The 21849-nt window shown below is 44.5% G+C and overlaps 1 protein-coding gene across 1 annotated transcript in view; it reads right to left on the bottom strand.

Moving 5' to 3' along the window:
- APLF (aprataxin and PNKP like factor) overlaps window positions 1-21849 on the bottom strand; it is a 172804-nt gene that overhangs the window by 75957 nt on the left and 74998 nt on the right. Inside the window, exons 6-8 of the mRNA XM_066594839.1 lie at window positions 7112-7203; window positions 1800-1962; window positions 843-1342 (exon numbers count right to left, since the gene is read on the bottom strand). Coding sequence (XP_066450936.1) covers window positions 843-1342; window positions 1800-1962; window positions 7112-7203 — 755 coding nt within the window. The remainder of the gene's footprint in view (window positions 1-842; window positions 1343-1799; window positions 1963-7111; window positions 7204-21849) is intronic.

Below are 21849 nucleotides of genomic sequence, written 5' to 3' on the forward strand. Positions count from 1 at the left end.
TTTTCTACGAGTCTGACTCGTTGTGTCCATAGTTTCGTCTGGTACGAGATTGAAATCTCCACATACCATCACCCTGTCATTTCCATGCTTCCGCAATTTTTTAATTGTTTTATTTAAAAAACTTATCTGGGCTTCATTTGGAGCATAAATGTTCAGTAAGGAGAATGGAACAGAGTTTAAAGTCCCCGTTACCAGAATGAATCTCCCTCTGGGGTCTTGTAGAATTGAGTTGGTTTGTACATTGATCGTGTCTCTAAATGCGATCATCACTCCTGCCTTTTTATTTGGGGCACAAGCTAGTAGGATCTTGGGGAATTTGGTATGGTACATTTTTGGACATGCGGAAGCATCGAACTGTGTCTCCTGCACACAAAGTAGATCAGCCTTTTGGGTCAACGCTTCTCTCCACAATGATGATCCTTTAAATGTGCGTTTAACCCATTAGCGTTTATGGAGAGAAGTTTAACCGACATTTTTTAAGAATAGAATATGTCATGGAGCAGCATGGAAAGTTGCGATGTCTAAGCATAACAAGGGGGAACATTGCATAACAAATTAACAAGAAATTGCTTGTCATCAAAACAGTTGACAAGTGAAGTGTAACTTCAAGTCCAAGTAAGGTGTGGACTTGCACGGTGGGGGGGGGGGGGGGGGGTAAAATTCACCTGAGTGGGTGAGAGCCAGAGGCAGGCTGTGTCGAGATAGTTCTCGTGGGTCGAGATATAAGTATATTTTCAACGGCCAGGTTCAAAGGCCATGAGGGTTTTTTCCGGTCTTGGTCTTCTAGTTGGACCCCTAGGGTTTTCGTCTGGGGGCGGAATGGATATGCCCCAGGAATTCACTTTTTCTATGGCATCTTCTGGGTTTGAGAAAATATGGATTGCTCCATCTTTGTGGATTAGGAGTTTCGGAGGGAAGCCCCATTTATAGGGCATTTTTGCCTGGCGGAGAGCGTTGGTAATTAGGGAGAATTTTCTTCTGGCTTGCAATGTCATCTGCGAGAGGTCTGTGTAGAGACGAATCGCGTTGTAGGGGGCCAGCATCTGGTTCAGTTTGCGCGAGGCTTGCATCATAGCTTCTTTAATGTGGAAGAAGTGGAATTTAGCAATGACGTCTCTAGGCATAGAGTCGGGGACAAATTTTGGTTTTGGCAATCTATGTGCCCTGTCTATAGTTAGATCCATAGTTGATGCATCTGGGAGAATTGTTTTGATCATCTGCTGGATGTAGATGGTAATTTCTGATGCCTGGATCGCCTCTGGGATACCTCTGAATTTGACGTTATTACGTCGGTTTCTATGTTCTATATCTGCAAACTTTATTTTAAGAGCATCAACCTCTTCTGTCAGAGAGTAGTGTTCATCAATTAGATTATTGTGGGATTGAGTAATTTCACTCATTTTATTTTCAGTATGGGATATTCTTTCCTCCATCTCCTCCATTGAGGATTTTAGTGTTGAAGATAGTGAGTCAAAGTTCACTTGCAAGGAATCTTTTAGGGCCAATAGCATTTCTTTCATAAATGCCTCTGTGGCTGGTTTATCCGATGAGGGCATAGATGTAATAAAATCTCCCATCTGAGGGCTTTGTGGGTCTTCTACCTGCTCTTCCGCTATCTTAGCGCGTTGTTTTAAGGGGCTAGCGGTCGGGGAAGTTTGTGGTTTTTTATTATGGGCTGTGCTCGCAGCCATTTTGTTGGTTTGTGGCTTGTTCTTTTGGGGAGCTTTCCCTCTAATGGCCGCCATGATGTTGATAGCGCGGGGCAGGGGATTGCTAAGTGGGGCTGGAGTGTCACTCACCGCTGTCTCTCCCCTCCGATTTGCTGTGGTCCTTGTCTGCAGGTTCCCGCTGGCTCTGTGGGATTGCAGGCTGTTCTCCTCTGTTGGGGATGCTGGCTGTGTCGGAGGCTCGGGGTCCGCTGTGTATGGGCTGCCGCGCGGGGAGAAGAAGTCCTCTAACCGTCTGTGCAGGGTACGAGAGGACTAGCGGCGGCTCATCTGCACTCAGCTGCTATCAGGGCTGGAGTGTCGCTCACCGCTGCTTCTCTCTCCGGTTTGCGATGGGTTCCGACTGCAGGCTTCCGCTGGCTGCAGAGGTCTGCAGGCTACTCTCCTCTGCCAGGGATGCTGGTTGTATCGGCGGTGCAGGGTCCGCTGTGGATAAGCCGCCGCGCGGGGAGAAGAGGTACTCCAGGAGTCTGTGCAGGGGATAAGAAGACTTGCGGCGGCTCCTCCGCTCCCAGCTGTACCTCTCCAATCTATACCGAATGCAGAAACCAGGCTCATTTTTTGTCAAGCCACTCCACGGACGCCTTCACCCTGTGCCAGTCACTACACTGATGCCTCCATGCTATGCCAGTCACTAAACAGATGTCTCCGCCCTGCGCCAGTCACTGCACTGGTTGGCCATCAAATATAGAAACGAATTTTAATTCATCACTCTCATCCATAAGGCCCTACACAATACTTCACCACCCTATATCTCCTCCCTTATCTCGTATACAAGCTAGAGGTGGCCCAACAGGGTACTAGAGCCTCCATACTGCCTGTCTCACATCTTGTATCCAGGCTAGATGTGGCACAACACGGTACTAAAGCCTCTATGCCCACCTGTATCACATGTATCTAAGTCAGAGGTGGTACAACAGGGTGCTAGTGCCTCCATGCCCGCCTGTATCACATCTTTTACACAAGCCAGAGGCGATATAAAAGTGTACTCCATGCCTGCCCGTATCACCTCTTGTATCAAAGCTAGAGGTGGTACAACAGGGTTCTAGAGCCTCCTTGCCTGCCCGTATCACATGTTGTATCCAAGAAAGGAAGTCAGGGAGAGCGCCAAACACTTTTCAAATGTGAGTTGGTAACTTCTATTCACTCACCTGGCGCCAGACATGACACCCTAGGGTGGACATGTCAGCACCTAGTATCCAAGCAGGCATATAGCATTTTTCTTTTTTGCTATCACAAAAAAATCCACCGAATTATAATGCAATGGAGAGCTGCAGGTACTACCCAGAAAAATCCGAACCTCCTAAGAGGTCGGATCGCACAGATATGAAGATAACGAGAAAAAAGGGGGTTCCTGCGCTACTTTGTATGGAGCAAAAAACAAATTCTTCTTTTTAAAAAAGAATTCGCAGCGGTCAGTGATAATTCATAATAAAAAACATTTATTAAGTATAGTAAATTAAGGTCAAAGCCTTATATAAAATAAGTAAAACAAGTAGATAAATACTTGCAACGTGAAATATGCGACGCGTTTCGACGTACTAGACGTCTTTCTCAAGCATAATGCTTGAGAAAGACGTCTAGTACGTCGAAACGCGTCGCATATTTCACGTTGCAAGTATTTATCTACTTGTTTTACTTATTTTATATAAGGCTTTGACCTTAATTTACTATACTTAATAAATGTTTTTTATTATGAATTATCACTGACCGCTGCGAATTCTTTTTTAAAAAGAAGAATTTGTTTTTTGCTCCATACAAAGTAGCGCAGGAACCCCCTTTTTTCTCGTTATCTTCATGTTGTATCCAAGCTAGAGGCAGTACAATAGGGTACTACAGCCTCCATGCCCCCCGTATCACCTCTTGTATCCAAGCTAGAGCTGGTATAACAGGGTACTAGAACCTCTGTGCTCGCCCATATCAGATCTTTTATCCAAGCTGGAGGCGGTACAACAGAGTACTAGAGCCCCCATGCCTGTCTGTATTACATCTTGTATCCAAGCTAGAGGCAGTACAAAAGGGTACTAGAGCCTCCATGCCCGCCCTTATCACATCTTGTATCCAAGCTAGAGGTGGTACAACAGGGTACTAGAGCCTCCATGCCAGCCTGTATCACATCTTGTATCCAAGCTAGAGGTGGTACAATAGGGTACTAGAGCCTCCATGCCCGCCCGTATTACATCTTGTATCCAAGCTAGGGGTGGTACAACAGGGTACTAGAGCCTCCATGCCCGCCCATATTACATCTTGTATCCAAGCTAGAGGTGGTACAACAGGGTACTAGAGCCTCCCTACAAGGGGTCAGTTCTCCACGATAAATGATCTTTTGGCTTAGATATTTTAATCATTTAGAAAGTTACAATTACACAGAGAAACTGCCTAGAGTGCGATACAAACCCTCCTCTTACAGTTACTGATGATGATCACACAGCTCCTGTCACACAGGTATAATAGAAGAGATCACAGCTCATCCTGCTCACTTTATACCTATGAGCTGTAGCTTATTTAGGTGAATATAAAAGGTAATAATATTTACATTACCCCCCCCCCCCCCTTCCTTAGCAAGCAGAAATGGTAAAGCCTCTAGCTAATGCTCTGCTGATTTATCACAAGATGGATTTGAAAGTGAAAGTAAAATTTCACACTATCAAGATGGTGTCTGATAAGCATCAGACAGGGGGCTACTGGAAAGTAACGGGCAATCAGGTAAGGGATGGAAAAATGTGTTTTCGCTGGAGTGGCCCTTTAAACAAGGTTTATTAATTCTCAGTGGATCCCTCCATTCTGGACTTTCTCTCACATTAGTCAAACCCAAGATCTGTCTCTAAACAGCGCTCAGCTCTATAGGATTGAAGCCTTCCATTAAAGCAGGTGTGGGGGAGGGGGATGAGCGCTAACAAGATACCTTTACCTGAAGTGAAGTATAAAAAGATGGAAAGAAGCCAAAATATACCTAGAGCAAAAAGAGTGTCAAATCTGGTGATTTTAGTCGAGCTCATCTCATTCCATCATTTACCGGGATACTTCCTAGCACGTCCGCACCCTGATGATGAGGGGCTGAAGGATTTCTACAGCAACCTGCAGAATGACGGAAACCAATAACCCATCGTATGAGACCGGGGGAGGAGGGACTTATTACCAAAGTCTGCGCTTCTTCCAGTTCAGGAAGGTGACAACAGCTTCACAATACAAAGGAAATCATTGAATCCCCGCAGTGAAAGAATGACTGAGCAATGCGAGATACCAGAAGATGTGTGCTGCCGGCATGTGTGCGCAATGTCAAGGCTTCCAGATGCAAATATACATAGAAGACATTCCTTTAACCCCTTCCTGCTGCAGCTCTCTAGCTTTTTTTATGTTAATTTTTTATGCCCACTTTCAAAGAAATCCTCCGTTTTGTGTTTTTCCAGCGACATATCCGCAGGAGGGCTTACATTTTACAGGGAGAGTTGTGTTTTTAATGCTACTATTTAACCCCTTCCCGCTCCAGGACGTACCGGTACGTCCTGGGAGCCTGGTACTTCCCGCAACAGGACGTACCGGTACGTCCTGGGGATAGCGCGGGATCACATATGATCCCGCGATATCCCGCAGCGGGAGCCGGCTGTCAGTCACAGCCGGCGTCCCGCTGCAACAGCGGGGGGGCATCGGAGATGCGCCCCCCGCTGTTAACCCCTTCCCTGCCGCGATCTAAGTAGATCGCGGCAGGGAAAGAGTTCACAGAGGGATCGCGCTCCCTCTGTGTCTCCGGCCGGCTATCGCGATGTGATCGCGAGAGCCCGGCCTGTCACCATGGCAACAGGACGCCAGACACTGGCGTCCTGTATTGCCTGTGCCTATAATCGCTGTACAAGCGATAAGGCATGGCAGAGCAGTAGCTCTGCCATGCCTTATGACAGCGATCATAGGCATAGTGCTGCAAGTCCCTCAGAGGGACTCGAATAGTGTAAAAAAAAGGAAAGAAAAACGTAAAAAAAAGAAAAATGTAAAAAAATATATTAAAAAAAACCCCTTTTTTATGCTTTTTCTAATATTAGCATAAAAAAAGGGAAAAAAAATGAAAACCCCACATATTGGGTATTTACGCGTCCGTAACGACGTGTACAAAAAGTTGAACACGCTTTTTATTTTGTACGACAAAAAGCGTAAAAAACCCCGCTAAAAAACAGAGGCAAAATGCTAATTTTTAGCATTTTGCCTCACAAAAAATGCAATAAAAGTGATCAAAAAAGCCGTACATTCCCCAAAATAGTACCAATAAAAACTACAGCTCGTCTCACAAAAAATAAGCTCTTAAAGAGCTCCGTACATAGAAAAATAAAAAAGTTACAGGACTTTGAATGCAGCTATAGAGAAACAAAAAAGATTTCCAAAAAAAGGGGGTTTTATTGCAAAAAAGTGTAAAAACCTAAAAAAAAGTCCGTGCGCACATTACACACAAGCATTATAGTGGGTTAACTAACCATTGGCCAGAATGTCTCTAAATGCTTGATTGTCTTAGGAAAGCATTGGGGTGGGCATTCACATACTACCTTCCTGTTGATTGGACGGGAGACAGTGCAATGCAGCATTGGTAGTAAGGAAAAGGAAGTCAGGACAGGGGAGAAAGTATTGTGTCTAGTAGAAGATGACAGAAATCAGAAATGAGAGAAATCTCAGCGTGTTGTACAGTCTGCTGTCTGTCTACAGATCCTATTTCCCCCTTCCCCACATGCACCAGCAGCAAGGAGGACATTACACAGCAGTAGTGAGCAGTGTCGCTGTGAATCCAGCAATGGGTACAATAGTACAAAACTTCCTAGAACCTTTTAAAATCTGTGTGCGTCCCTGCTTCTATCTACCTGCAGTAGATCGCTCCTCCTCTTCATATACATCTCTGTGCAGCAGCTAGAACCTGATCCCTCAGTGAGGCTGATAATTCGCCTCATCACTGCTTTCCCCTATTTGCATATAGATAAGCCCAGCAGGGAGAAGCCAGAGGGGAGCCGCCTAGCTCACAGACTTCTCCCCATGCCTTACTGTTTTTTTAAATACGATGTTTTCTCTGAAAAGTTGAGGCGCTTCAGAGTAAAACTTAGCTCTTTGTAGTAAGGAAGTGAGTTGGTATTTCATGATGCCCATGGTTAGGTCAGCATGAACCGGGTGAAAGGTTCCCTTTAATGTATAAAATATAAGCCATACGCTCCCCTCAGCTGTGCCTGTAGGGAGGAAGAATTATCATCATCTTTTAAAAAACAAACTCTGTATTTTATAAAAAACATATAGGGAAATTAGCAAAAAAATGATTATGGCCTCAAAATAGACAGGCTGTCAATTGATGAATTAATGTAAAAGATTTCAGCCATCTGACTTCTGTATTATTCATCGGGGGGTCAGAGTCTTACCTCTGATGGTTTCATCCCAGGGTCGGCTTCATCTTTTGGTTTACGGAGGGGTGCTCTTTGAGTCCTCTGTGTTCTAGTCCTCTTCTTTTTCCCTAAAATGATTAGAAAAATCCACATTTTCATGAAACTCCATACATTCAAGGACAGCAACTTTGATAAGGGAGCACAAGGGGGATTTCTTTATACAATATAATACAAGTATATATTCACTTTGACCTTACATGTAATTAGGGGTAAGAATTAGTAACGTAATGAGCCTAGTCCTGATTTTTTACCTAGGCCATATTCTCTGACGCAACTTGCGCCGGACAGCACACGGACGCCCATTTCTGTGCCGTTCAAAGTGTGAGGGAGTAGGCCATGGCATATCCTATTCTTGTTTGTGAATCGGGCCAGAATAGGACACACTGCAGTTGGTCAGTGCAAATGAAACGCACGTCTGAAAATCCCAGTGATTTTAATATGTTTGAGTTCTGTGTAAGTTTACTCAGTTAGAAACATGGACAGAACTCAGATCTAAAACTTGCCCGTATGATTAAAGGGGTTTTGTCATTAAAAGAAAAATTATCTAAAACGTACCTATCCCTTCCCTATCTGTCTCTTTATCACATCTTCTCCTGGTTGAGCTTCTCTAGTGCCCCAGGTCAGCTCACTGCAGGCTGGGCCCAGCCTGTTATGAAGGCTGCTTATCATAAACTCCTTCCTGCTGGGTCAGTGGAGGTCACATCCCTGTGCTGTAGCTTCACTGCCTAGGAAGGAATTGTAATCTATTTCAGAGACAGCTGCCATGAGCAATCTTTGAAGAAGATAGGCAGTCCCCCTGCTGGCCTGTGAGCTGTGACATAACGTACATTGGCAGACTGCCAACCTAAATGTACAAAACCTCACAGGAAGGAGAAGAATCAGGTAGCTGGAGGTGAAGTGACCCCCTGGACTGCAGGAGACAGGAGAAGATAAGGGAGGTGAAGATCTGGTAAGTAGACTGATGGGGGAGGAATAGATAAGTAGAGCATTTTTCTTTTTTAGTGACAGAACCCCTTTAAGGCCTTAGGAAGAGGACTTCTCATGTCCTCATGGTAGTGGGTCCAGCCGCATAGCTTTACATCCACAGCTCTGCTGATTGCAATGCGGTTTCTCTTTTCCCTCTACTCTCTCTTGCCTTCCATAAAGACTCTTCTTACCTTCAGTTTCCATAGCTGTGAATGAGTCACGTGGGCGGTCCCTGCTGCTAGCAGCCAATGGGTGATGTCGGACTTGATTGACAGGGAGTAGTGGAAACGGTCGACGTGACACGTTCACGGGGGATCGGGAGAGCGACGTCATTGGAGTGAGAGGGTTCACAGCTACAAAGTTATGTAGCCAGTTCCAATGACATGAATGAATGGAGAAGTGTCCGGGCATATCCCCATTGTAACCTCACATTTCCTGTCTTGTTAGAATACAATCTATCACACGATGTTTTCACCACTTCAATGCATACTAAAACAGAAGTGAAGCTTTTTTTTTTTCCTTTTAAAAAAAATTCCCATGATTTACTGTATACAGCTCATTTGCAGACCTGTGTGTCTCCATGGTTACAGACTACACACAGTGCTCTCATGTAGTCAGTAGAAGTCAGTTGAAGAAAGAGAGTGATCTCACAACTCAGAAGACTACATAGAGTGTTTGACTGGAGCCGAGTAGATATAGATTACTGTATACACACAGTTGCAAGTGATTTTATTCCAAACTTTTTGCAGTTCTTTTTCATTCTCCTTTAAGGGCTCATGTCCACGGGCAAAATAAGAATTAAAATCCGCAGCGGATTTTAACTCTTCTCCTGCCCGCGGATCCGCATCCCATAGGGATGCATTGACCACCCGCGGGTAGATAAATACCCGCGGATCGTCAATAAAAGTGATTTTAAAAAAAATGGAGCATGAAAAAATCTGGACCATGCTCCATTTTCATGCGGGTCTCCCGCGGGGACGGCTCCCGCAGGCTTCTATTGAAGCCTATGGAAGCCGTCCGGATCCGCGGGACACAAAAATCAGATTTAACTCACACGCTCCGGTTCTTCTCTTCGACGCGGCGCCATCTTCTCTCAGTCGCGGCCGGATCATTTTGCTTCGGCCCGGCGCATGCGCGGGGCACATCACCGACGTCATCATGCACATCCGCCGAGCCGAAGAAAGAAGATCCGGCCGCGACGAGAGAAGATGACGCCGCAGCGAAGGAAGTATCCGGAGCGTGTGAGAGGTAAGTTAATTCTGATTTATTCCTATTTTCAGCCCTCATGTCCGCGGGGCAGGAGGGACCCGCTACGGATTCTACATGGAGAATCCGTAGCGGGCCTGATTTTCCCCGTGGACATGAGGCCTAAGTGAGGCAATAGTAGAAGGAACTGCAAAAGCGTAAAAAGTTTTTAATGTGAAAATATATAATACTGGAGCATTCAAATTCAATGTCAAGAAGAGCCGTGCAGTTGTCTCATACCAGAAATATACTGCCGCAGTAGGATTTGAAATGCTTTTTTGTTATTTTTTTCTTAAAATGGTGGTCTGGGTGTTAAAAGAAGGTGGGTGGGATTGTGCCTGAGCTTTTAAAGGGGTTGTCCCGCGCCGAAACGGGTTTTTTTTTTTTTCAACCCCCCCCCCCGTTCGGCGCGAGACAACCCCGATGCAGGGACGTACAGACAGCTTACCGGAGCGCTTACCTTGATCCCCGCGCTCCGGTGACTTCTATACTTACCTGTGAAGATGGCCGCCGGGAACCTCTTGCTCCGTGGACCGCAGCTCTTCTGTGCGGTCCACTGCCGATTCCAGCCTCCTGATTGGCTGGAATCGGCACGTGACGGGGCGGAGCTACACGGAGCCGCTCTCTGGCACGAGCGGCTCCATAGAAGACAGCAAGAAGACCCGGACTGCGCAAGCGCGGCTAATTTGGCCATCGGAGGCCAAAAATTAGTCGGCACCAAGGAGACGAGGACGCTAACAACGGAGCAGGTAAGTAAAAAACTTTTTATAACTTCTGTATGGCTCATAATTAATGCACAATGTATATTACAAAGTGCATTATTATGGCCATACAGAAGTGTATAACCCCACTTGCTGCCTCGGGACAACCCCTTTAAGATCATTTCGGCCCACCCTCTCCATTCATAGTAAGCAGGAAGTCGTTCATAAGTAAATGATAGCCTGTTTAGACAGGCCGATCCATTGGTGAGTTGTCTGCATGCAGAAAGTGAACGACGAATGAGAAGCGAATGAATTATCCTTCGTCATTCAGTCGGGGCATGTATTTGCACTGAACGATCATCATTCCGATTCTTAACACTTAAAGGCTATGTGCACCTTTACACGCCTTTTTTCCCTTTAAATTAATGTCTCTTTGAAAATGAAGACTTTTTGTAATTGGTTTTCATTAAAAATTTCTGATTGTTTGGTTTCTATGCTTGTAGTATTTTCCAAGGCGTGGCAGATTAGAGGACAGAGATTTGCAAAATCCATTAGTGGGAGGGATCTGAGGGCTGCTGCTCAGCTTCTCCCCTAGCCTGCTCTGCTGATGCGGCAGATTACACAGCAAGGGATTTGTGAGAAATGACCCCCGAAGGGTTTTCTGTAGTGACAGGAAGAAATCAGCACATTGTCAAGTTCAGGAGAGTCTTCCACACAAGTTCCATCAATGGAAAGCAGCGCGTCATTGTTTATTACAGCAGCGGAATATGGCACATACCTGTTTAAATCCGTATTGCAGATGGCCACTGCCGCTCGCCGTCGGACATGCGCAGTACAGGTTTTTTGCTTTTTTTGAATCTACGCTTCTCCCATGCCGTCTCTAGACGATGATACGGGCACCCGCGACCTATCCGCAATGTCAATTGCGGATGATCCTAGGGTCAGACAGTTTCCATTGACTTCTATGGAAGCCGTCTGTGCGGAATCAGCACAAAAATAGAACATGTTGTGATTTTTTTTTTCCTCGGCTCGCCGAAATCGCAATTTGTTTCCGCGAGTGTGTAGGAAAAATCGTTTTTGCATAGCATGTTCAGAACGGTATTTGCTGCGGATCCTTGATGTGGACGCCGACCACGAATTCCACAATGCAAATCAACTACACTGTGCTTATCTGCTCCTCCACCACCAATCTACCCCCAGCTAGTAAACAGAGAGATAGCATTCATTGAGTCGCTACACAGCCACTTACAGAGGAGAGGGGGAGCTGAGCTTGTACTGATCAGTGCTGGGAATGCCCCTCAGCCCAAATCTCAGTGGAGGATTTGAGACAATGCGAGTATGAAGCTTTCTAAATGCATTGTAAATAAAAGTGCTATGCAAAAAAACATAAGTGCATTATTTTTTCACTGCAGGGACTAATTAAGGATTTCCAGAACATAAAAACTATTAAGATGTGAGCATTGATTTCCAGAACCCTTCAATGAATGGCTCATATAATCAATAGGCCTAAGGGGGGGTCTCATAGGAACGGATCCTAACTGCAAAATCCACGATCGTCATCAGCGCAGACACTCCGCAGCAAAACACAGGCATTTAAAGGCATGCATTTTGGGTTGTTCCTTCACACTCGCAGATACCAATTGCGTATTCATGCTCTATTTTGCCACGGACGGACTCCATTGAAGTCAATGCAGGCATCAGACCGCCAAATCCATAAGGAAATTGCTATGTGAAAGTGCAGGAAATACAAGCAAAGAAAAAAATAAATCTGTACCGTGCATGGCCGCTTGCAAGCCGCCACAGTCATGTGCAATACAGATACATCAGGTACGCAGGGTCACTGTCCGGGCTCACAGCTGTAATCTGCTGCAGGCCTCCAGCATGCGGAATTCATCATGTTCATGTGAGCCTGGGCCAAAAGGAGTTATTGATTTGTAATCTATTGATGGGCTATCTGTTCGCTGTGCTGGTGCACTGAGCAGATCTGTACATTGAAATTAATGTGACATTCACTGAAAACGGCCATATACTTACTAACACAGGAGGGCAAACATGTGCACCACCTTAGCATGCAGGCAGCCAAAACTGCCAAATGAGAGAGCCAACTTAAACCTGTGAGTTGGCTCCCTCATTTGGCAGTATGGCTGCATGCATGTTGAGGTGCTGCACGTTTGCCCTCCTGCGTTAGTAAGTATATGGCCGTTTTCAGTGAATGCTTGTTTTTAATTTTCTCCTGCTGTGATACTTTTATATTTAGTGTAGGGACTCACAAAACGCGAGGAGCCTTGACGATTGGCTTGTGAGCTCAAGTATTTTGGCCAAAATCCAAGTAATACCTCGCATTTATTATATATTATTCACATGCAGTGCGGCTTTTGGATGACAGTACCAATGTGGTTCACGTTGAAGTGCAGTGCAGCCCGCCTAACTATTATGGCGTCATTAATAGGTTGCTGGTCTGCATGGTGCACTACATATACCAGAATGGTCTGGCACTTTATTTCTACTCTGTGCAGGAGTATACACCAAGCAGCCACTTATAGAAATCAGCTCAGTACATGAGCGAAGTGGCTCTGTGAACAGCTGATCTACAGGAATCCCAGGAGATCAACCTCCACCAATCTGCTATTGTTGACCTGTCCTGAGGTAGGTGATAGATAGCTTACAACTGGACAACCCCCTTAATATATTCTATACTAGCTTACCTGTCGCGCGTTGCTGCGAAGACAGACAGACATACATTCATTCGTTTTTATATATCTAGATAACAACCAATCACAGCGCAGCTTTCATGTTACCTCAGTGGTATAATATATAACAACCAATCACAGCGCAGCTTTCATGTTACCTTAGCAGTATAAAATATAACAACCAATCACAGCGCAGCTTTCATGTTACCTCAGCAGTAAGAGAAATAACAACCAATCACAGCGCAACTTTTATTCTGCCCCAGCAATATAAAAAATAGCAACCAATCACAGTGCAGCTTTCATGTTACCTCTGCGGTATTATATATAGCAACCAATCACAGCGCAGCTTTCATGTTACCTCAGTGGTATAATATATAACAACGAATCGCAGCACAGTTTTCATGCAACCTCAGTAGTATAAGAAGTAGCCACCAATCACAGCACAGCTTTCATGTTACCTCAGCAGTATAAGAAATAGCAACCAATCACAGCACAGCTTTCATTTTACCTCAGCATTCTCAATATCCAGCAATTGTCTTGCGATACGTTCGGCGGATGCATCATTTTCTGGTTGAACACTCATCCCGTTGCTCGTAATGCCTTTTGCTTTCGTGCTTGAGATGGAAATCAAACGATCTTTGTTTGGGGGGCATAACGGTCGACGATGCTCACACGCGCGCCACCTATCGTAGGATAGTTGTACTATGCCAGTAACCTTCCCAGGAGTGTACTCAGCAACTTCCCAAAGTCTCATGGCAATTGGATGAATGGTGTAGTAATGCATAAAGGACAGACAGACAGACATTCATTCATTTATATATATAGACATCAGGAAGTGAGAGAGTTAGATTCCATACGTAAAATTTGGACGCTAATTGTTTTGCGCTTAGAATTGAATAATCGACTTGGGACCCATTAACTTTTCCTATTTATGGCATAATTAATGCCCGTGCCAAATTTCATGTTTCTATGACATTGGGAAGTGAGAGAATTAGATTTCGTACGTAAAATTTGGACGCTAATTCTTTTGCACATAGAATCGAATAATCGAGTTGGGACCCATTAACTTTTCCTATTTATGACATATTCAATGCCCGTGCCAAATTTAATGTTTCTATGTGAGAAAATTACATTCCGTACGTAAAATTTGGACGCTAATTCTTTGGCGCATAGAATTGAATAATTGAGTTGGGACCCATTAGCTTTTCCTATTTATGACATAATCAATGCTCGTGCCAAATTTCAAGTTCTATGACATTGGGAAGCGATAAAATTAGATTCCGTACGTAAAATTTGGACGCTAATTCTTTGGCGCTTAGAATTGAATAATCGAGTTGGGACCCATTACCTTTTCCTAATTATGACAATCAATGCTCGTGCCAAATTTCAAGTTTCTATGACATTGGGAAGCGAGAAAATTAGATTCCGTACGTAAAATTTGGACGCTAATTCTTTGGCGCTTACAATTGAATAATCGAGTCGGGACCCATTAGCTTTTCCTATTTATGACATAATCAATGCTCATGCCAAATTTCATGTTTCTACAACATCGGGAAGTGAGAGAATTAGTGGCAATGATGGAAATCGAACGATCTACGTGGCTCTGTACGTGTCATAATAGAGCCTTAATGACATCACAATGCAGCTTTAACTGTCAGACATCCAGTGATGGAAATCAAACGATCTACGTGGGGGGTGGGGCAACTTTCGACGACGCTCGCGCGCGCGCCATTTATCGTAGGATAGTTGTACTATGCCTATAATCTTCCCAGGAGTGTACTTAACTTCCCAAAGTTTCATGGCGATCGGATGAATGGTGTAGTAGCGCATAAAGGACAAACAAACAGACAGACAGACACGCACGCATACAGACATACATTCAATTTTATATATATATAGATTATTATTTTATATTCTTTATTTTGAAGCTGAAGTCGGTACAGAACTCACTGTTCTGTTTAGGGCGCTGCTTCACAATGTCCCTCAACGTGTAAAATCAGATCTAAACAGTATAGCAGTCCTACCCATAATACAGAAACTACAGTACAAGAATCAATATTACTTAGATATCCTATACAATACATGGAGCAACCGTAATACAACACCCCTCTATATATCCCTGTAATACAACACCCCTCTATATCCCCTGCCTACGGGTGGTTTTACGCTTGTGACGGGTGTTCTGCTTTTCTGCTCCGTTGAGGAGCAGGAGAGGGGAATCCCCATCACTGAATGGCTCCGTCTTATGACAGAACCGAACAGAGCCGAATGGACCCCACTGACTATGATGGGGTCCGTTCGCTTACCGCTCAGCTGCCCGGCTTCTAACCAGAAGAAAAAGCACTGCGTGCACCACTTTTCCTCCAATATTGTGTGCCGAAACTGCGACGGAACGTCCGACTGGAAATCCCAACACAGAAGTGAAACCTTACTACAGAAGATCAAAAGATACAAATAAACACAACAAAGAACATGACTTCAGTCCTGCATCATTCTGAACAAATGGCTACAATGATGAAGAGCCTTTCATTTAGCAGAGAACTGCTGAACCGCGTTATAACATGTTCCATCATTTATTACACACACAAAGGGAAGGAAGAGACAGCAGAAAAATGTGTTTATGGAAGAACCAATCAATAGATGGGAAGATGAAAGCACGCTTATCTCCTGTCCGTATGTTTCTACCAAACTATGAAGAAAGAATATTAGAAAAAAATTATAAATATTCTACTACAGCAGCAAAAAAAGCATTAAAAAAAAATGTCATCCTGGAAAATATAGGACAAACCTACGGTTAGGTGACACCAGACGACCGAAAATGCTGCATATTCTCTGCAGTGGGGTTGAGCTACAGACTTGCCATCTGGCATGTCGAACATCTGTAAGGTGCAATAAAAACTTGAAGAGTTCTTCTGTCTTTTCCTGACATTCTGGCTGTTGTATGTCGGTTTGTGTATGAATCAGTCAGCTTTACTCTTGCCCCCTTCTTGTTCCATCGCACAGAGTCGTCACTCTTAAAGGGGTTACCGGGTGTGAAGCGAGTTTTCAAAAAATCCAGATATGAAAGGTGTCTGCGCCATGTTTATGCACAGCTGTTTATGGGTATGAATCTTGCAGCCATTAACCTCCTATCCGCTCCTCCAGTTCTATGCATCACTGAGAATAAGATGCAGGGACTCCCACATTGGCACGATGCTCAGGAACCGAGAATTGTGTGTTTCGGACCAGATACGTCCGAAACTACTCATGGGTGGGCTCAAAACGCACGTACAATCATGGGAGGAAACCTCCTAGTCATATTTTCATGGTGGGTCACACCCACACGGAGTTATGAAGGAAATATGTATTTCAAGGATTATGTGTTCCAAGGTAAGCCAGCCTCCACGGGGGATGAAGGGACTAAATGTGAGTTACCCTAGTAAGTTTAAAAATCGCACACGGACGCGTGCTCAGGGTCAGTCCCTTGGAGGTCACTATATGTGAGGTCTGGTCCGCAGTTCTGGCGTGACTCCACGCCAAAGAATGGTAACACTCTTACTTTAACCCTTTCCAATCCACTGTCTGACGTCTGAAGACATTATGATTTAAGGCTGTACAGCTCCGATTTTGGAAAACGTCCGTCTGGGTTCTCTTACTGTATATCACCAGCCTCTCTGCTGTCGAAGCCTATCCAACGTGTCACCTCATGCAGTACTGCCTTTAGCCAGCAGACAGCACCATTGTATAACAGCAGAAAAAGAGTGAGTCCCCTAGGAAAACCAGGATACAAATTGGATTGGAAAGAGTTAATCCCTGTTATTGTACTGTCTGGGGTATCATATGTAAGTCTCTTGCCGATTATCTTGTAACATCATTTTTGTATTTTTCTGTAAATAAGCACTGCTCTTTTCTTTGAGAATTAAATGTTCAATTAATTAGTGAGCCTCGTCCGTGTTACAAGAAACCATATTCTCCGAAGATTATATTCATACGTCATAAATCGGGTTCCAATTTACCATTACAAAATTGGTGGTGGCAGCTGTATGCGTATTGTAGAGCTCTGGAGTGCGTTAGAACGGATCAGGTGGTTGATTTGAGCTTTTGCTTTGCATGCGTGCAGAAGTCTGGGAAAGCTGGATACAACTCAGCCTGTATTCTAACGACTGCCAGCTTGCAATACCGCAGGGTGTTTGAGGACCAGAGGCGGAATCGATAGGTATCGTCCCTTCCTCTCTCTCCTCTTGTCCAGTGAGGGACAAATTGGTTTACAGTGCAGGGCCAGGCGGATTGCTGTAGAGTTGTGGCTGTGGCTCATGGTCTCTTTTTTGGTGTCTTGGAAAGTTGGGTACCAGTCACTCCACAATCTAAGAGTAGAGATGAGCGAGCATGCTCGGTAAAGGCAGTTACTTGAGTGAACATCACTCTTCTCAAGTAACTGCATATTCATCCGAGCAAATGCGGGGAGGGCGGGGGTGAGAGAGATCACTCTCCCCACCGCCGTCACCCGCATTTGCTCGGACGAGTATGCAGTTACTCGAGAAGAGTGATGTTCACTCAAGTAACTGCCTTTACCGAGCGTGCTCGCTCATCTCTACCTAAGAGCCTTTCCTCCTCGCCCCTTCCTGCTACGTGAGTTCTCCTTCAATGGAAGTCTTCAAACAAAAACTGGACAGACATCTGTCTGGGATGATTTAGTGATCCTGCACTGAGCAGGGGGTTGGACCCGATGACCCTGAAGATCTCTTCCAACTCTACCATTCTATGATGTCTTAAAGGGGTTGTCCCGCGCCGAAACGGGGTTTTTTTTTTCAACACCCCCCCCCCCCCCCCCGCTCGGCGCGAGACAACCCCGATACAGGGGTTAAAAATAAAAACCGCACAGCGCTTACCTGAATCCCTGCGCTCCGGTGACTTCTTACTTACCTGCTGAAGATGGCCGCCGGGATCTTCTCCCTCGGTGGACCGCAGGGCTTCTGTGCGGTCCATTGCCGATTCCAGCCTCCTGATTGGCTGGAATCGGCACGTGACGGGGCGGAGCTACACGAAGCCGGCATCCTGCATGAGCGGCCCCATTGAGAAAAGAAGAAGACCCGGACTGCGCAAGCGCGTCTAATTTGGCCATTAGACGCCGAAAATTAGACGGGCTCCATGGAAACGAGGACGCTAGCAACGGAGCAGGTAAGTGAAAAACTTCTTATAACTTCTGTATGGCTCATAATTAATGCACGATGTACATTACAAAGTGCATTAATATGGCCATACAGAAGTGTATAGACCCACTTGCTGCCGCGGGACAACCCCTTTAAGAGGAACTAATATAAGGACAGAATAAATGAACTAGACAGGCTTTTTCTGCAATTTTCGGTGTTTCTACACGTAATAATGCATTCCTCAGTAATTGCTAATACAACAACGAAATCATCTGAGGATCATGCAAGCACCCTCTGTCCAAGAATGAAATTAAGAAAAGCTGTATGCTGCCGGGGAGTGCGTCACGCATACACAATGTGCATTAGCATCCTCAAACTCTAATTATTTCATTTCCAGTGCAAACAACATTTTCCCGAGGTACACCGCCATCCAAATCCTGGCAAGCTGATCCCTACCCCCCACATCAGAACGGTGATCCGCTGTTCGTCTCATGCATGTGGAATTATCACAGTTAGCATTGCTAGAATGATGGCTAGAATATTCACTATAAAACCAATGCAAATAAAACGAGAAGTTATAGAGCCACAGCGCAGGGCACCCCTACTGAACAAGGACCGCGGGAATCTAGGACAACACCTCCCCTGTTTGTTCGTACTAGTCTTTATAACTCTCCCCTGTAGTCAGTTTTAAATGGTTGCTCAAAATTAGATAAAATCATTGGGTTTCCCTCGGAAACAGCGCCCCTCATGTTTATGGGTAGTGTCTGGTATTACAGCATATCACCATTTAAGCGAATGGGGTTGAACTGCACAATTAAACAAAGCCCAAAGGCAGTTGTGGCATTGTTACTAGAGAAAAAGGAGATTCTTTTCCCTAGTCGTGGCTTTTAACCCTTTGCAATCCAATTTTGGATTCAGGGTTTCCTAGGGGGCTTTCTCTTTCTGCCATTATACAATGGCGCCATCTGCTGCCTAGAGCCAGTACTGTGGTATGTGACATGCTGGAGAGGCCCCCTCGACAACAGAGTGGCCAGTAATATACAGAAAGAATACCCTGCCGGACGTCTTCCAACACCGGAGCTGTACAGCCTTCAATCAGAATGTCTTTAGACGTCAGACAGTGGATTGGAAAGGGTTAACCCCTTAACCCTACAGGGCAAACATGTACGTCCTCTGGCGGCATGGTTTGCATGGTGCAGGATTGGGAGCTAAAACCACTCCAAACACGGTGAGTACCAGTACCAAAGTCAAGTGCCCTATAGGAACTAAAAAAGGTAGGAAAAAAAGGTTTTCCATTATTGTAAGAAATAAAAGGATATTAAAAAAGTTTAATCCTGCTCCCTTTTTACCGTATTTATAATTTTAAAAAAAACACATATTTGGTATTGCTGAGAGTCCAGTCTATCAAACTAATACCAAAACTTTGCTTTTTTGTTAAAGAAATTTTTTTTTTTAGGAAAACCAATCAAAAAGTCACAAGTACCGCAAAATAGTACCAAAAAGAAAAACACAGTTCATCCTGCAAAACATAGAAAAAAAAGAGACAAGCCGACACACCACCCCATCAATGGAAAAAACAAAAAGATAGGGAGGGACAGATTTAAAAAAAAAAATTATTTTATCTGTTAAAAGTAGCTGTACTGACCCACAGAACACAGTCATGATGTCATTTTTCCCATAGGGTGCGCACTGTAAAAACAAGCCCCGCCCCCGAAGATGGCCATTTTTTTTTTCTCAATTTCACTCTACTTAGAAATGTTGAAAAAAATGTAAGTCCATTATGTAGTATATTAAATAGCCCCAATGAAAAACACAACTGTCCCGCAAACACCAAGCCCTGAGACAACTACATCGACGGCAAAACTAAAAACGCGCACATCACCCCCGAGCCCAGCGATCTGACGGATGCAGGAGCCTTCGGGACCGGATCAGCAGTATTAATGGGGAAGGTAGCCAATGCTTTTTTTTTCTATTTTATTTCAGTTTCCTCCAAAAACGGAGTAGAGAGGCGGTAACCCTGAGCTGAGCGCAAAGGGGAATCTCACACGGAAGAATTTTAATTGGGGAATCTGCGATCACTGTCTGCCGGAGCATCCGCGGCAAAACGCAGGCATGAACTTTACATTTTTCCTTGTGGATACGAATTTCAAATTGCTTAGCGACAACACAGGAAACACAAACACTGGGGGGGACTGTACAGCGCATGACCAACAGATAGCCGCCGCGGTCATCCGCAATACAGTTCAAGCAGGCACGCAGGATTGACGGCTGCACTCAGTCGGATTCCACGGAAACCCAAGCACATGCGGAATCCGACTTGTTCGTGTGAGCCCAGCCGAAAAGTAGCCTAACGCTTTCTACTTTCCCTTTAGGTTCCTTCCTAGTTTTCTTGTCTTCATTAGGTATCTACAATGTAGAAAACAAACAAGAAAAAGTATGGAATGAGGCGTGTCCAGACTTCTGGCCGATACTGCGGGTCCACAACAATTACTGCGCGGTCATTTTAAGGATCTTCGTGCAGAACAGAAAATCTGCAACAAAGCGGATCAAATATCAACAAAACCCATCGAATATTCATCCTTATTGCACAATAGTACAACCACAAAGCGGTTAACAAGAGTCGGCTCTTACTTTCGCTAACTACTGTGAGGTTTTACCATCGTCCAATAAAGATGAATATTTGATGAGTTTTAGTGCTTCGGACCGGTCAGCGACTCAATTACACATCAATTACCTTTGATTGACATCTTCAAATGAAAAATGTGCAATTACTAATTTCCCCCGAGGGAGTGGAAGACCCTGTAAACTGCTTATTGTTGGACTAGGTCATCAGGTTCATGCTGCCCTAACCACAGGCAGCATGAACCCGGAACAGGGATGTCTGCTGCCTTAGATGGTCTACCGAAACAGTTGAGGGGGGGAAAAAATTGGAGATTTTATTATTAGGCAAAACCACCCAGCCATAAATACATAATAAAGTTTTTACATTCTTCCTGTTCTGGAAAAAAAAAAAAAAGTAGTTCACCCGACCTGCAGTTCTCTTACAAACTGCAGCAGGTTTTCTGCCTGGATTTTCCTGTATTATGCTGCATTAGTTTTAATAAATTGAGCATGCTGCGATTTTTCCTGCGCTTGTGGGAACAGCAATTTGTTTCCGCAAGTGTGCAGGAAGAATTGATTTGATATATAAATTTTCATAGTTTTGGATTATAGGACGCATATGGTGACGGTTCTGGTTGGCATTCAGCGGTGCGTCATTTTCTTCTTTATGTATATATTTTATGTTATTCTTGTAACTATTTTTTTTACCATCTATGTCCCCATGATGCCATATAAGACCTCTGAGGGTCATTCCCATTGTATTTTATTTTATTTCACACTTTTCCACTGTAACTGGATAATCCATAGGGGCAGATCTGGGTCTGCTAGGACCCTGCAGCTCTGCAGTGCCAGGGGGCACCCAGTGGTCCCGTGATCGTCAAGTCGAACAGCAGAAGTAACACTTCCGCTTTCTCTCTTCAGTACACAGCGCTCATTGAGAGCTATGTAGCCTAGAAAGGAGAAGGCAGAAGCGGTTAAAAACCGCTTCTCCTCTGGGTCCTCGGCTGTGTCTCAGCATGTATTAGAAGTCAGTACAATCCCTTTCTAAATAGGAATATTTCCATCTCTGACAAGTTGAAGCCAAATGATAACGAAATAGATACCCCCACAGTGACAATCAGGGCTAAGTAGTAACAATGGAGTAATAACATCACTTTCTCGTTCTACACAATAACTTGTAGATTTTCATCTCCCGCTAATTCGAGGGTATTAATGTTACTATTTGGAATGCAGAAAGTCCTTCTACGGTCCCAGACATAGTAAAGTCAGCTGTGAATGATTACCTTAGTCCACCGCTAGTTACACAGAGTTCTCCACGGATCCCTGGAGTATTTAACATTAGCTAAATTGCAATATTTATCTAAAATCTGTCAGTGTTCCTG

Source organism: Eleutherodactylus coqui, chromosome 3 (genome assembly GCF_035609145.1).
Source record: "Eleutherodactylus coqui strain aEleCoq1 chromosome 3, aEleCoq1.hap1, whole genome shotgun sequence".
Lineage (NCBI taxonomy): Eukaryota > Metazoa > Chordata > Amphibia > Anura > Eleutherodactylidae > Eleutherodactylus > Eleutherodactylus coqui.